The 16,062-nt window shown below is 42.3% G+C and overlaps 4 protein-coding genes across 11 annotated transcripts in view; 2 read left to right on the forward strand and 2 right to left on the reverse strand.

The window, feature by feature from the left end:
- LOC124483983 (lysine-specific demethylase 2B) overlaps positions 1-5,502 on the reverse strand; it is a 27,803-nt gene extending 22,301 nt beyond the window's left edge. For 5 of the 7 annotated variants that reach the window (XR_006957935.1, XM_047044610.1, XM_047044612.1 and 2 more), the window contains exons 1-6: positions 5,314-5,502; positions 4,011-4,155; positions 3,838-3,916; positions 3,656-3,702; positions 2,982-3,160; positions 2,558-2,664 (exon numbers count right to left, since the gene is read on the reverse strand). Coding sequence is in view for 6 of the 7 variants with exons in the window: in XM_047044610.1 (XP_046900566.1) it covers positions 2,558-2,664; positions 2,982-3,160; positions 3,656-3,702; positions 3,838-3,916; positions 4,011-4,155; positions 5,314-5,502 (746 nt within the window). In the remaining variant the exon portion in view is untranslated. Of the gene's footprint in view, positions 1-2,557; positions 2,665-2,981; positions 3,161-3,655; positions 3,703-3,837; positions 3,917-4,010; positions 4,156-4,747; positions 4,920-5,313 lie in introns of those variants that run through there. The other 2 variants (XM_047044614.1, XM_047044613.1) reach the window with 1 other exon arrangement.
- orai1b (ORAI calcium release-activated calcium modulator 1b) lies at positions 4,989-6,639 on the forward strand. Its single transcript, XM_047044618.1, has 2 exons — positions 4,989-5,698; positions 6,002-6,639. The coding sequence occupies exons 1-2, from the start codon at positions 5,585-5,587 to the stop codon at positions 6,581-6,583; spliced, it is 696 nt and encodes a 231-aa protein (XP_046900574.1). The 5' UTR covers positions 4,989-5,584; the 3' UTR covers positions 6,584-6,639.
- A 580-nt stretch (positions 6,640-7,219) lies between these two features.
- Positions 7,220-10,517, reverse strand: morn3 (MORN repeat containing 3). Of its 2 annotated transcripts, none has more exons than XM_047044616.1 (6): positions 10,412-10,517; positions 8,658-8,804; positions 8,392-8,549; positions 8,105-8,264; positions 7,777-7,961; positions 7,220-7,670 (listed from the first exon to the last, which is right to left on the reverse strand). In XM_047044616.1, the coding sequence occupies exons 2-6, from the start codon at positions 8,800-8,802 to the stop codon at positions 7,608-7,610; spliced, it is 711 nt and encodes a 236-aa protein (XP_046900572.1). In that variant the 5' UTR covers positions 8,803-8,804; positions 10,412-10,517; the 3' UTR covers positions 7,220-7,607. The 2 variants fall into 2 exon arrangements, with proteins under 2 accessions (XP_046900572.1, XP_046900573.1); XM_047044617.1 differs by lacking the exon at positions 10,412-10,517 and adding an exon at positions 8,901-9,102.
- tmem120b (transmembrane protein 120B) lies at positions 9,439-15,830 on the forward strand. Its single transcript, XM_047044615.1, has 12 exons — positions 9,439-9,520; positions 10,367-10,485; positions 10,679-10,795; positions 10,899-10,958; positions 11,086-11,181; positions 11,345-11,434; positions 11,551-11,616; positions 11,725-11,786; positions 12,020-12,112; positions 12,838-12,902; positions 13,697-13,765; positions 13,933-15,830. Exons 1-12 carry the CDS (start codon positions 9,458-9,460, stop codon positions 14,047-14,049), a joined length of 1,017 nt encoding a protein of 338 aa, XP_046900571.1. The 5' UTR covers positions 9,439-9,457; the 3' UTR covers positions 14,050-15,830.
- Positions 15,831-16,062: the final 232 nt, after the last annotated feature.

Below are 16,062 nucleotides of genomic sequence, written 5' to 3' on the forward strand. Positions count from 1 at the left end.
TCACGGATCAGAAGTGCAGATATCAAAATTATTTCCTGTGATTTAGGGAGTGGTCTTTATTTACTAGCCACAGCTCTGAGTATCCACATCTCAACTACAGAGCACAAAGTGAATAATAATAATAATAATAAATTGACCACAGTGCAACAATGACATCTTAACGACAATAGTGCAAAGTGAAATAAGCCCAACATCTGGGTATTTATTCATTCCACAGTCACTTCCTGAGGCAAACAGCAGTGGCCTGTTCCATCTCCAAGCCTCATGTAGAGGGTATTTTCATGGGAGAATGTACTCGTTATCAATTCATCAAAGACTAGACCAATTTAAAACTGCCAGCCACACACTCACAGGGTGAAATATTCTACTATCCCCTCTATTAGTCCGAATTCTTTTTTCCTGTAAAATAAAGGGAAAAAAAAGAAAGAGAAGAAAAAAAAAGCCCCCACAGATGACAAAAGAGAACGGCTCTCAACGAGCCTCCTCTTCCTTGGAAATTAATTGAGGGATGATTAAGGCTCAGCGGGAAATAAATCATTCAGCAATTCCGCTACATAGCTAGGATGGAGACCAGCACTTGCCTATTTATAGACCCCAGTCCCAGCTATGAGCTACAGATCTTGATGGAGGAGACAGAGGAGCAGACAGTCATTAATCTACGAGCTAAAGAGACAGTGTGTGCCTTGCAACAAGGTGAATTTGTTTTGGTTTCTTGTTCCTGTCTTCTTTGTAGTCGGTTCAGGCTGGCATTTACAGTCAACTGGGAAGTGTGCTAAACTTTGCTGAGGTACACGAGGAGATTAACGCTTTCTTAATCCCAGAGGAGAAATTGCTAAATAATCACAATGCAAAATATCGTCATTGTCAATTTAGATTGCATCACATAAATCAGGCGTGGAACGGTGGCATTTCTCCGTCCCTCCTACCGACTCAGGCTGAAGTCGATGTGAGGTCAGAGGAAGTGGTCATTCCCAGCAGTAGCCTATTAACTTCCCTGTTCCTTCCCTAGCACGCGAGGGACCACTACAATGACCGAAGGATGACCTTGGGTGAGGTAAGTGACAGAAACTGCAAACTCAGCACAACAGGAAGCACTCCCTCGCGCTGCTGGAGAAACCTTACCCTTCAGCCAAGCTGACAGGTTGTCACAAACAGAGTGCACACTGCACACAGTAACACAACGGTGGAGCACTTAGCATTCTCTGTTATTGTCTAACGTCCTCATCGACAATTTGTTAATTCCCCACAAACATGGACAGGCACATATGAACTCACATTGTAAAAGAGGTGTTTGAGTGTCGTGACACCTTTATGTACAAAGCTCATGTAACCTTCGAAGACCCCTATTTTATAAAGCAGTCAGCAGTCAAAAGTATTTGCATAATAACAACACACATTCTTGCTACTGTACTGTAGACTAAGCGCCATAGCAACATAGCAGTCACACGGAGAGAGTTCTGCATAGGCTAAGAAGCCCAACTCCCCTCTGCAGATACAACTCACACAAACATGACATCAGCCTCCATTTCTGCATGATTACAATCCAAGTCAGATGGCGTCACAGTGCTACTACCTCAGCAGTGTCTACATCCCAGAGGCATTCCTCAGAGAGAGCCAGAGACAAGCCCAACAGCCACTTCTCTGAGCCTCCCAGCTCAGGACCAACCCCCTGCCCCGCACTGGTCACTAGGAGACAACTGCTCTGGCCAGACTGACAACCCTGCCTCTAAGGAAAACTCCACTGAGTACAGAAAGAGAGAGAGAGAGAGAGAGAGAGAGAGAGAGAGAGAGAGAGAGAGAGTGAGAGAGAGTGAAAGGGAGCGAATGAGGGGGGAAAGAAGGAACAGAAGGGAGAGGTGCATGGGATATCTGAGGGTGAAAGAGAGGGCACATTTTGGTTCTATAGTACAGGCTATTTCCTAATGCCAACAGCTGATTGGCTGAGGAGGGTTCCATGCAGTCAATACTGCAGCCTCGGGAGGACCGCCCTCCTTCATGAAACGGTTGCCTAGCAACCATCTGGAACCATTGTAGGAAGTGGAGGAGAGCGGCAGTGTGCAGCACAGCAGGGAGAGAGGGAAGGAGAGAGGGAGGGAGGAAAAGAAGGAGAGAGGGTGGGAGGGAGGGATAGAAAGAAGGAGAGGGGAATGGAGAGAGGGGAAGAAGGAAAGAGGGAGGGTGGAGGGAGGGAGGAGAGGAAAATAGCGAGGGAGGGAGAAACTCAGAAATGCATCAAAGTTGTTCTCGTACAAATGACACTACCGACTTACTAGAGCAGTGGTTCTCAATCCTGGTCCTCAAGTACCCCCTGTCCTGCACGTTTTAGATGTTTCCCTGCTCCAACACACCTGATTCAAATAACTGGTCGTTAACAGGCTTCTGCATAACTAGATAACGACCCATTCATTTGAATCAGGTGTGTTGGAGCAGGGAAACATCTAAAACATGCAGGACAGGGGGTCCCTGAGGACCACTGTGTTAGAGGACCAGCACCAGCTGAGCCCACACACACACACACACACACACACACACAGGAAACAACATAGCAAGGACTCACCTCTGTACTTTGGGGTACTTCATCTCTGAGATGACGTTGGTTGCCTCAGTTTGTCTCTTCTTCAGGTTAGAGGGCCACATGTTATCCACCCAGTCCACTAGGTCAACCTAAGGACAAGGGAGCCCCACCATCACAGCACATCACAACTGGTGGCTGGGACAATCGCCATTCATCATCATCACTCTTCATCATTCCTCACCATCTTCATATTCTTAGTTTTTCCCAACCCGTCTTTATCCCCCTTATAACCCCTCCCACTAATCCTCACCATCCGACTCGTCATCAACCTCATCATCCCTTCCCTCACCCTTCATCGTCCTCATCATCCTCATCATCACCATCCTCATGATCATCCTCCCCCCTTACTCCTTATCTTCATCATCCCTCCTCATCCTCATCCCCCCGGCAGGCGTAGTGACCTCACCACGGTGGGCCTCTTGATGAGGTTCTCCAGTTTGGTGTGGCTGAACTCCAGGCTGATGACGTTGAAGAGCTTGTCCCGCTCTTCCTCTGGCGTCTCGTAGTAGCGAACAAACTGAGCCATGCTCATCTCTGAGCCCTTCTGAGTGCTCACGTCCATCACATCCACCGAGCGACGACTGCCTGGGAACACAGGGAGGGGGGGGGGGGGGGGGGGGGGGGTCGACAGAAAGGTGACCACGGAGACCAACAGTCATGTCAGGACTCAGTTTGGAAACCAAATCCTGTATCATCAGGATATGTTTTTGGCTTCAGTTTGCGTCGGGGCAAATTGCATGGTGAGAGATGGATGGCTATCACTCACAAAGCAGAGTTGATAGGTTAAGTGGGGGACAATCATGCGTTCTCAGGAAGGGAGAGCTCTCTAAATTCAAGCTGTTTCTTACAGTTTACCACCAGGTGGAGTACACACACATTCATCACATACATTGTGCTTAAAAACCTTTACAACATTAAGTACACTACACATAATAAGACTGAAGACAGTTAAACAATAAAGTTAGTTATTGAATATTCTGTTCTATCAGAATAATAAGCCCTTATACATAAAAGGGTGTACATTCCCCTCAACACCCACACACATCACTCACTGCTGGAAAATGTCATCAGGGTACTTACCGACCAGACCTTTAATCTCACTGACAGTGAACTCAGGATCTGGCATTCTACATTTTTGAAAAATACAAAAGATGGTTGGTTTTACATTTTTCAATGATTTGTCAGACAGTTCAATAGTCAATTAAGAACAGCATAAGAAATTATACTTTTTTTTTCATGAAAATAATAAGCGAAACTCCCACCTGATTCCCAGGCCATCTTTGACTTTGAAAATTAGAGGCACCTTTAATGCCTCTCTCTGAGCGTACTCATAAGTGAAATCTGCAAAGCAAGACGATGAAACAGAAATATGTGTGAAATTGCTTAATGACAGTAAACAACTTAAATAATGTCAATGTGTAATCCGTAGACCTACCTTTACCGTCCATCAACTGGACAAAATTTGCGTTGTAATCATCACTAGCAAGTTTCTGTTCCAGATTAAAGCCCCTAATATTGGCAATTTCCTCTACGTCAGAAAAGTCCTCATCTTCATCATACATCATCCGGCAAACAGGGCGCTACATAATTCAAAACAAACATTAGAATGTTTTGGGTGGCTTGAGAAAATTGTCTAAAATAAACATTTAAGTATGACACTTCGTTGATGAAATTATTAGAGAGCACCACTGATTCTGTTTTCAAAACATGGAGTGAGAAACGCCACAACAACAACAGAAAATCACAAAAGCACGTGCTACACACGGTTCTGCTAAGCTAGCTATTACTGTGCACTGGGCTTCAGCTGCAAGACTACGAAACCAACAACCACAGGGATTTGACCCACAAATGAGTTACATATTGCAGGCAAATAAACCCAATCCATAGAGAATCACTACTTTATACCACAACAAATGAGCAATAACGGGCATTTGCTCCTATGTTGCACAAACATGTGGCCTCCTGCAAGCATGTGTGTGTAAGAAAACGTGAGAATAAACCGTTAAATGTGATTGACGCTATGTCTTATTAGATTAGATAGCTAGCCATTTGCTAACATAGCAGTTTCTTAGTGATACAGTGAAATGCCTGCAACTAGCAAGCTAGCTAAGCAGATCAGTCTCGCCCTGCCTGGCTTTTTGTGCAAGAACAGTGAAGCATGCTGCTACACACCAGCCTGCGTCCAGATTCAGAACTCCCTTCCATGGTCTGAGCCATCGCCTTAGGTATTCCTTCAACCCTTCATTTTGTTGAGAAGATACTAAAATTCAGAGCAACTATCACTTTGAGCTTCGAGTCAAAACAAAGTGGGAACCATTTGTGTGTTGAATTACGTCACCACTAGAGAATCAAAACATTGTTGAACAACGTCATGCGTCATTATCAACGCTAAAACCGTTCGGTGCGCAGGGTCATACGTTGTACATTCGAACATGTGCATCTGGCATAGACTGTATACATAGATCTTAAGCAGCTTAACTATGAAGTTATATTTGCAAGCAAAGACCTTAGAATCACATCCGCAACATGTTCGTAGTTAGTTATCAGTAGCTGCAGCCGTTGGCGTTGATTGAACCTATTGCAGGTGGAACGCTTTTTATGAGCCTTATGAATATGCGTGTAGCGTACTTGACTATCGAACGTCGCCTGGCTCTTGCTGAGCAATTTAGTAGCCATCTTAACGACTCCCTTAGAACAGACGTTTTGGTAGTTACAAAGTAGGTAGATAAACTGTTTACCAAGGCGAATAGTGGTAATTCCTCCTGGAGGAAGATCTTCAAAGAAGGTGTCACTTTTAACAGCGGTTCATTTTGGCGCAACGGCTTGTGGGTAAATTTTGGGTGCAGCTTGCAGTAGAAAGAGTATCTGACCAGGAACTTCGATTCGCTCTTCTTGAACCGCAGTATCTCAAACCTGGAAAACAACATCTGTTTCTTTTTGGTTCGGTTATTGTTTGAGAGATTTAACCAAATTTAACCCAGCGACAAAACTGTTTAGAATATTATAGGTATGAGTTTAAACGAACATTCACTCCAAGCCCTGTCTTGGAGGAAGCTTTATTTGAGCCGAGCTAAACTCAAGGCATCAAGTAGAACGTCGGCTTTGCTGTCTGGATTCGCTATGGTAAGCAAATGTAATACATTGTGAACTCATCTCTGAAAAATAAGACATGACTTGACGCCAACCGGACATACTGCAGTTGACTTGTGTTATTGACTGGTAGTATGACAGCGGACCGCAACGCTTTTTTAGACATTTTTTAGACCTCATTTCAGACCTCATGCCAAGGAAGCAAGACCGCATGTTGGTCATTCATTACATACCTTGCCTCCTAATAATAGTGTGACCGCTCTTCCTTGCTCTTACACTAGATCTACTGTGCGATGTAATCCTCCCATTCTTATGTGACTGTCACGTCTTTTCCAGGTGGCGATGGTGGAGGTGCAGTTGGATACCACTTATCCTTACCCCCCTGGTCTGCTGATAGCCTTCAGTGCCTGCACCACTGTGCTGGTGGCCGTTCACCTTTTCGCTCTAATGGTCAGCACTTGCATTCTTCCCAATATAGAAGCTGTCAGTAACGTCCACAATCTCAACTCTGTGAAAGAGTCTCCCCACGAACGTATGCACCGCCACATCGAGCTGGCCTGGGCGTTCTCCACTGTGATTGGTACTTTGCTGTTCCTGGCGGAGGTAGTGCTCCTGTGTTGGGTCAAGTTTCTGCCTGTGAAACCCAGCAAGCCGGTGACACCCAGCAAGGCTAGCAACGAAACCGTGGAGATGTCTGCTGGAGTGGCCGCCGCCATCACCTCCACTTCCATCATGGTGCCCTTCGGTCTGGTGTTTATCGTTTTCGCTGTGCACTTCTACCGATCCCTGGTCAGTCACAAAACAGACCGGCAGTTTCAGGAGCTGGAGGAGCTGTCCAACCTCACCAGGCTTCAGAACGAGCTCGACCACAGAGGAGAACCGTCGCTCATGCAGCCCCCCGGTTCTCACTTCCCTTGAAGAGGAACCCGAAACCTACTGTATGCCACGAAGAACTTTGACATTTATGGATGTTTCAGAGCTAAGCATTCCCGTGGCCATTATTTTTATTATCTCCATCGAGACAATTCATTACATTTCTATTACGAGCGTGTTCCAATCCACACTTAATGGTCATTTTATAGATTTTTTTATGCTTTTATAATTGAAGGATGTAATGTGTATTACATATTTAACTGTGAAGGCATGCATGCTTCTTGATGCATGTTATTAGATAGAAAACAATGTTTTCTTGACACAGGAACTGTATTGTTTCATAATTTGCCTCGTGGGTTCTGGAAGACGGAACGAAGAGACTTCTCTTAAATAAAGAAGTGCTAGTAAGCTGTACTGACGTTCAAGTTCAAGTCTTTTAGTCTTTTGACATCTATGATACTGTAGCAGTGACCTGACCCAGTGTGTCACTTGAACTCTGTATTGTCTTAGTGTTGTATGCTTCATATGCTGCCACAAACCTCATGCTCTGATTTGCTGTATTAACTGGTGTGTGACCACATGTCTGCTTATAAGCTTTTTTTAGAATCTTGCCAACTGTTTTCATAAACTTCTTAAAGAAATGTGTTATGTATACTGACTACCGTATTCAGTACCAGTAATAACTGGCAATACAAATATATTTTGGACCATATGGATTATGAAAGGTTTGCACTGAACTTAAGGTGAAATAAATGAAATACTTTGCAATCTCTGTTTTTCTTTCTAATGCTTAACATAGACTTGTTTGAAGAGCCGTACTGTCCTCTACTGTGGTAATGTGATGATACAGAATTTACTACTTGATTGCAGCCGAGCGACCCAGAACACACATGACCCACCACATGACTCCTTTCGTGCATGCTTCATTTGTTTCATGGTGTACAGTTGCATACAGCTCATGACAGGGCACTCGCATGCAAATATGCTAACATGATGCGACTTTGCAGTTTGGTGTTTTGCAGCGAAGATGCCTTCTGTATTGTGGTCCACCTCGTGATCTTTATGTGTCTTACTCCTCCTGGTATTTTGATATAGATTCCATCAAAACTGATGCCTCGTTCATTAGATGGACCTTAAACAATTGGGAGTTACACGATTATTAATGGGTATTCCAATTCATAATTGGAATTCCAGATCCCACCCAGAATTTCACATCTGGAAAAGAAAGAGAAACAGACCTTTGGAATGGGATACAGAGTGGGCATTGGGGATTCTTCTCTTCCGAAATCGGACACAGCTCCGCATTTGGCCACACCATCCACCCAGAAGCCGTCATACAGCTGCCCCTTGTCAAGATAGAAGAACTTCCCATGTCCACTCTTCCTCCCATCCTTCCAGGTCCCTTCGTACCTGTTTTCATTGGCTTAAAAACAAACAAACAGGGCAATCTCTAAATATCCGGCATGCTGTTATTTTATAGATCTAGACTAACTGACATGCAAACTGCTTGAAGTCGACATCTCACAATTTTGTGTGGACAATATAACATTAAGAGCATGCCCTTACTGAGACGAAGCATGCCCTGTCCGTGATGTTGATCCTTCAGCCATTCTCCCTCGTATATGTCGCCATTGGCATAATACATCCTGCCCCAGCCACTTCTCTGGCCGTCGCTCCACTCACCCTCGTAGGAGGCAGAGTGGCTGTAAAAATGTGTTCCAAACCCCTGGGGAATATCAAGATAAGAAAAAGACGGCCTGTGTTGGATATCAAATCAATATAATGTGTGCTGCCAGTGTACAATATACACTAATAAAAGCGCTATCTTACACCATGTGAATGTGCATACTCACATGTTTCTTGTCATTTTTCCATCCACCTGAGTATTCCCTTGTATATTCGTTCGTTTTGGGGCATAGCCTGCTGTAAGTGCCATATCCTTCACGCTTGCCACATTTCCAGTCTCCATCATAAATGGCACCACCTGTCTTCCAAATTTGAGTCCCTTTGCCTAGAAATAGAGGGAGTCAATATTTCACACCACAAATGGGAGTTCTTGATCAGACATGAGTTTTAATTTCGAATATTAATACTTCATAGACTATTGTTACTTTCTCACCATGCTTCTTGTTGTCTAGCCATACCCCTGTGTATTGATCTCCGTTTACAGAGAACACTGTATGACGCAGTCCACTTTTCTGTGCTTTTCTGTCCCATATTTTAGAAAGCGGCTCCTGTTTTCGGGGTTTCTTCAGATGAGGCATAGCTTGCGATAAGGAAAAAATAGGGTTCAGTGCAATCTTATGGTGATTAGATGGTAATTTTAAAACGACGTAAAAACGATGTGAATGTTTTGCGTTACCTTTTGTACTTAAGCGAACGACTCCCTATGGCTCGATCCGCATTAGAACTTTAATAGTGAAAAGTGCACTTCAAACCAAAGGTCAATGACTTTCTGGCAGGGTCAAATCCACAGCTAGCCTAGCTAGCTAGCGAAATTGTTTTGCATGAATGTGACAGTAATGAGTGGCTAAACAAGCGTTCTTCGTAACGTAGCAACTGATAAACACAAGCCGTGACCCGGTATTCATTTATAAACTATAGATACGGTAGGATCTATTAACCTGATCACGTTTATAATCTTATTGCTTGCGGCTTTATAATTGTCTCAAATGTGTCTTATGTGACTTAAACCAACGTTATTCAGTTGTGATTCTTTTTAATTATACCCTTTTTTCCCCCAAGCACGCACAGGTTGCGTTTCTGTTGTGCATATTTCTGCAGCCTGGATCTTGTTGAATCAGGAGAAGTTCAGGAGATTGAGCACAATGCGCCTGCGTCTGGATGGAAGAATCGTGAACAGTGGTAGCTCACTGGTTGTCTCTTTTGATAAGCTAAGTTGTGTTAATAACTGGAACAATGTCACTGCAAAGATGCCAAACTGAATGGGAAGAAATTGACCAAGAATATCAACAATTACAGGTAAACAAGCAGATAAGAAATCAGTTGACAGTGGGCTTGGCAAGGTGCTTTGCTATGATGACCTGGCTGGCGTGGACGACCGCAAATTGATGTGCGTGTAATTGTCAGCTTTGCGTAGCTTGCTAGCTAGCCCCCACTTAGCAATTGTAATGAATGATATAGTTACTGTAATTGCATCACGCATCTTAGCTAATATGTTTTTGTCAAAAGGTTGAAAGGTGTTTTTATGTGGCGTTCATGTGAGTCCCGCAGTTCCTGTTAACGTTACTTTTAAGAGTGTATAACTAAAGATAGTACCTTCTTGATAGCTAGCAAGCTAACAGTTATATAGCTAGTTGGATTGCTACTTCACTTGATTACATCTAGCCAACACAGTAGCTCCAGCTTAATGTAATAATGTAATTCACGATAATAAAAAAATAAATAAACAAGCTCCATCACTCGAAGATGTAGCGGTCTAGACAACTGGATAATTATAGTGCATCTGCTGGGGACTTGATTTGAGTACCTACATCTAGTAGGGAGGACAAACGCTAACGACTCAGTCATCAAACGAAAATTGACTACTGTTTTCGAAAGTAAATGTACTGATAATATCAGCGCACATCGTACTGTACATTAAATATCACAATTGTGTTTTTTATCACAATGTTAAATGAGCAATAAGTTCAGTTTGGCATTTGTTGACGCTTGGAACTCTCCGTTGTGATTACATTGAGAGCAGAACGTTTGTCCTCCCTACATCTAGTCCGTTTTACAACCGTAACTGATAGTCTGTACACTTGTGTGCAATATACATGCCACGTTCAGTGTCCGTTGTCCACCATACGTGTTTCTGTCATCCAGGAAACTCACAAAGTGTACAGACAGAAACTTGAGGAGCTTACTAACCTTCAATCGACGTGTAGCAGTGCCATTGGTAAACAGAGGAAGGGTCTGAAGGACTTGAATCAAAGTCTAAAAAGGTCAGTACAAGCTGTTGTGGCTCTTGACAAAGGATTATCTCGTGGGAATAATCTGCAATATTTGTTGTTGCTTCATCTTGTGAAAAGCAAAAAAAAATGAAGAAAAAAGTGTCAAATAACCATGCAGCCCACATAAAGACATTTGACGTCATGTCCTACTGTTAAGAATCACTCATTCATCTGGTTTCTGTAGGTGTGCGAAAACATGTGACAACAAAGAATCAGAGCTGATAAAAGATGTCCAAATTCAGATTAAAGAGAAAGAAAATGTCTTCTTTGACATGGAAGCATATTTGCCAAAGAAAAATGGGTCAGTATATTTAATTTATCTGTCATAATTTCTAGCTACCATAACTGAACAGTGAATTACTTAATCCTGAGTCGTTTGCAAATGTCTTCCTTTCTTTTCTTAGATTGTATCTTAATTTAGTCCTGGGCAATGTAAATGTAACACTTCTCAGCAACCAGGCAAAGTAAGTATGTTTCTGATCTTACATTGCAATGTGTGGTTGTGGTGTGCACTACGGTAAAGGATGTAGATGGAATAGAATGTTGATGTACAGAACCCTGTCACTAATGTTCTTATGATCCGTTGTTCAGATTTGCCTACAAAGATGAATATGAGAAGTTCAAGCTCTGCATGACTATTATCCTGATGTTTGGTGCCATAACCTGTCTTTTCTTATTAAATTACCGGTGAGTTTCAATCAGAATGATTTGATCAGTAGTTTTTTCCCTGTTTTTTTTGTCTTCAGAAATGCGAATATCATCATTGTAATATTGTCTAAAAATCTATTTACAATATAGATTTAAAACGGTAATAGAAATGGAAGGCTTCTTTTGTGTGTTTTGTTTGCAGTGTCACAGATGAAATCTTCAACTTCTTGCTGGTGTGGTACTACTGCACATTGACAATCAGGGAGAGCATTCTAATGAGCAATGGGTCCAGGTACGCTGCTACGCTTTGACTATGTAGTCTAATCAGGATAGTAGCAGAAATATAGTCCAGTCATGGTACTGTATACTATTTCTACCATTGACATAGTGCTTCATGTTTGCTTCCAGGATCAAAGGATGGTGGGTCTCCCATCACTATGTATCTACCTTTCTGTCTGGTGTCATGCTTACCTGGTAAGTTGTTTCGAAAAATCTCCATCGATATGATGCAACCATATCATTGACGTTGCCGTTGATGTTTGACTTGATCCAGCTGTATTGACTCTCTGTGTGTCCTGACAGGCCTGAAGGGCCAATGTACCAGATGTTCAGAAGTCAGTTCCTGGCCTTCTCCATTTATCAGAGTAAACCCCGGTCTTTTCTAGATTATCCTGATCACAGTGTATTCAGGGCAAAAGGGCAAATTGGACCTTTTTGATTTATGCACTGCTATTATTTCGCTTTGGATAAGTGTCTAAAAAGTTCAATTTGTATTTTTACAAACAGCTATAAGCAGGCCTACTTTGAAATGTAGCTTTAGTATATACAGTACCAGAATATGTGATGACTGTGATCATTCATTGTTATCTTGTTTTAGGCTTTGTGCAGTTTCTACAATACTACTACCAGAGTGGCTGCTTGTACAGGTTACGAGCTTTGGGGGAAAGAAGTCAGTTGGACCTTACTGTAGGTAAGATAACTTTTTAGTAGATGGTCGTTTTTTAGTAAATAAGGGAGTCAGATGGCTGAGCGGTGAGGGAGTCGGGCTAGTAATCAGAAGGTTGCCGGATCGCTTCCCCGCCATGCCAAATGACATTGTGTCCTTGGGCAAGGCACTTCACCCTACTTGCCTCAGGGGGAATGTCCCTGTACTTACTGTAAGTCGCTCTGGATAAGAGCGTCTGCTAAATGACTAAATGTAAATGTAAATATTCATTGGATATTCCATTGGTGTATTTTACCCACCAAACAAGCGTTTGTATAGTTTCATGTTAGGGATGGGATACGGGAGTAGTACAGTTACGACCAGGGTAGACCCAGTCTGTCACAGTGGGCTTTGAGTGAGTCTTCGGTGTGCGCACACATAAGTTACTGTGTCAATGGCCTGTCTTTTACTTGTAAACAGGGTTGGGACTCTTGTGCAACTTGTTTTGTATCATTGATCAGAACAATTGCCCATACCACTTGAATCAATGCAATTCTATAGCATTTTTTATTTTGTCTTATCATTTTTGTCACAAATGGGTTTACAGTTGGTCAACAAGTAGCTTATGTAGCACCTGTATGTTTTTTTTGTGTATTTAATTTCATCAGTAGCACAGTGCATGGCCCCTTACATGGTACAGAGTGTGTCAGAATGTGAAAATATTGTTATTTTCAAATTATAAAAATGTAACGTGGGCAACTGTTTTCCAGAGGGCTTCCAGTCCTGGATGTGGAGAGGCCTCACCTTCCTCCTCCCGTGTCTCTTCTTTGGTCATGTGAGTCCAAACCCCTCAGCTACCACACACAGCTGGAGGGGATACATGGTCATCTGCTCTAAGATGCCTGCTATGCTGATTTATACATAAACAACTTTTCAATGTTGACTATTGGTATTGTGCTCGCTTTAAAAATTAATGAATGTCTAAATGTCATTAAAAAAACACAAGAATTAACATTTTGGGACAGGTCAAGTTCAGTTTGGGACGGTTCATTTTGGATTTGGGGATGGTACTATATCTGGGAAAAAAGTTAGTTGCGAGCCCTGTTTAGGCGTCAGTGTATAAGCCTGGTGTAAATCATCCAGACTCTCATAGGGGGTGTTTGAGTGAGGGAGAGGAAGTTAACAGGGAGATGGACTGGTCACATCTCTTGTGTTGCTCAAGATAATCTACACAGTTTCTTCAAAATTATTAAAAGTTCAAGTCTTTTATTGTCAGATGCACAGAACAACATGGGGCAGACTGGGCACTGAAATTCTTAGGACAATACAACGCAAAGCAACCTGGCATAACATAACATATATGAATACAGAACATAGATTACCAATATGATAAGCTCAAATATAGTAAACCTATAATATACAAATAATATACAATATTCAATACAGTATACTAAACCTCTAATACACATAATAACCTATACTAACCTAAGACAAGTGAAGTACAATATTGCTGATAGTGCAACCAGTAGCAATGAAGAGTGATTAATTCTCTTTTTTTGTTGAACTAATGCAGGCTTAATGCCGTAGTTGTGTTCTTGGATAAACGTTTTTCTGTCACATCTCCTCTAGTTCTGGCAGCTGTACAACGCTTGGACCCTGTTTCGGTTGGCAGGGCGTGATGACTGCAAGGAGTGGCAGGTATGGATGATGACACCCTTAGCGGCAAAAAACTGTTTCAATCACCTATTTCTCCCTCTTCTTGAGGAAGAAAACAAACTGGTTTTGTGTGTGATGTCATTTTTTAAAATCAAGTTCAAGTTCTTTCTATCATTCTTACTTACTGTTTTGTTTTCTGTCTTTTAAAGGTATTCATGTTGGCACTAACATTTCTCATCCTGTTCCTGGGAAACTTCCTCACCACGGTGAAAGTCGTCCACCAAAAGGTGCAGACAAACAAAGAGGAGGTACAAAAGAATGACTGAGAACGATGCTGAGAGCAGCTCAGATTACCAAGTAGCCAGTAACAATGGAATGAAACGGGACTATGTCACAGACACAATCAATGGAGGGTTTGACTTCTGGAACTCCAGAAGAGCGAAACCTAGCCGCCAACTAGCGGACCATGCTAGCAGCAGCAGCAGCAGCAGAAACCACAATTATCAAAGGCAGTTTTAACGCGCTTTCGTGTTTGTACTGAGTTGTTGAGGTCCTTGTTACATTTGTAGATGTGAAAGTCACCTGGCAAACGAACCACTGAGGGGATAGACCTTGTATAGTTAGATTGTTTTTGACCTGACTGCAGTTAGTTTTAACCTTTTATATGTATGTGTGCGTCTGTGCATGAACATGTAAAGAGAGACTTTTTGTCAAATAATATGCAACTGTAAAGGGTAAGTAGTAGCATTAAGTCATCAGAAAAGTCAGTTTTTGTGTCCTTAGAGGACTTTACAATGCCTATGGAGTTGTAGATGTCAGATTATCTCTCTGGGTAATTCATGCATGGAAACATCCAAGGCACAGTGTCCCATTATTCCATTGGTGTGTTTATGTTGTGTTGTGTGACCCGCAGGTCTTCAGTTATTCTGGTAGTGATTCATCCCCTGGTGGGCTTTTTCAAACCTGTGGGACTTTCTTTTGGGGCCCACTGTGTATGCATCCATCTTTCCGTCTCATTTTAGTAAGCTGACACTTTGGGGATATATAAAAACAGGATTGTCAACCATAGTCAACCATTTTTCAAACAATGTCCTGGTTGTTTGGTGTGTTTCAATGACCCCAATCCGCTTTATCGAATGGTCCTGAACGCCTCAGTCCTGAACAACATGGACACAACCGTTATAGTCATTCTGCTGTTGCTGCCTGTCATTGGATTTTGGTCAAACCAGTAGCCGTTATTCAGACTGCTGCTTTCAGAGTTCAAAGAATCCTTATTGAGAATAGTGAGTTACCTCAACCTACCTCAGTTTAAACCTACAGGCTGATTGTGAATCTTTGATACAAGTGATTTACAATCATATGGGAAGAGTCCAGCTCAGTTCAGGTAGTTAAAGTTCTGATAGTGTCATATTTCAATATCAAGGTCAAACTTGGTTACTCTAAAGAAATGCTGTTAAGAGCACTTTAACTGTGAACATACTATTGGGAATAATGTCACAAGCAATTGAGCTATTGTGATCAAATGTATAATGGAACAACAACGTGATATATACTCATGTATGAACTGTAGATGATGATCTTGCTTGGTTACATGGTGGAGAGCGATTGCTATTTGTACTGTACCATAGTATATTTTGAACAAATGGATGTGCATCGCTGTAGTTACGTAGTGACAGGCCCTGAATGCCTTATTCTTCCTATAGCCTGTCACAACGGCTCATTTAGGTCCCTGTCTTTCAATCAAGTGTCCTGTCAAGTTTAGAAATACCTTGTGTAGGAAGCAGTGGGTTTCAGAGAAACACGCGGCTCTAAGGGAATTGTTGTTACTGTTTGTCGGGTGTACTGTAAGCTCGTTATTAACTAGACCAAGATGTTATATTATTATATTTACATGATAAACTTCTGAGCCTCTACGGTGTGCATCATGTCCTCGTCCGATACCTGAACGTCGTAAAATCAAGTCATGTCTCGTACTGTCCTCACAGTAACCTTTGCCTGAGCGTGCCCAGCTATGAGATGACTGACCAAGCGTTTCCTTTATGAAATGTTTGGTGTCGGATGTTGAAACTGTAAATCGCTGTATATTAAACATCAGAATTGAACATGGTTTTGTCTCCTGACTTATAATCATATTAACATATGTATATGTTGGAGTATCACCCATAAACACACACTACAAGCATTTGACACCAACACACATAAGTAACTGCAGGTTCTGGTCAGCGGTATATGTTTACACACCCAAATAAACTGGATTTGCCCGAGCAAGGAATATTCATCCGAAACCACCACTAGGGGTCACTGTCGCCAAAGATTGGAGGACAGCTTGTTGCACCAGC

Source organism: Hypomesus transpacificus, chromosome 22 (assembly GCF_021917145.1).
Source record: "Hypomesus transpacificus isolate Combined female chromosome 22, fHypTra1, whole genome shotgun sequence".
Taxonomy (NCBI): Eukaryota; Metazoa; Chordata; class Actinopteri; order Osmeriformes; family Osmeridae; genus Hypomesus; species Hypomesus transpacificus.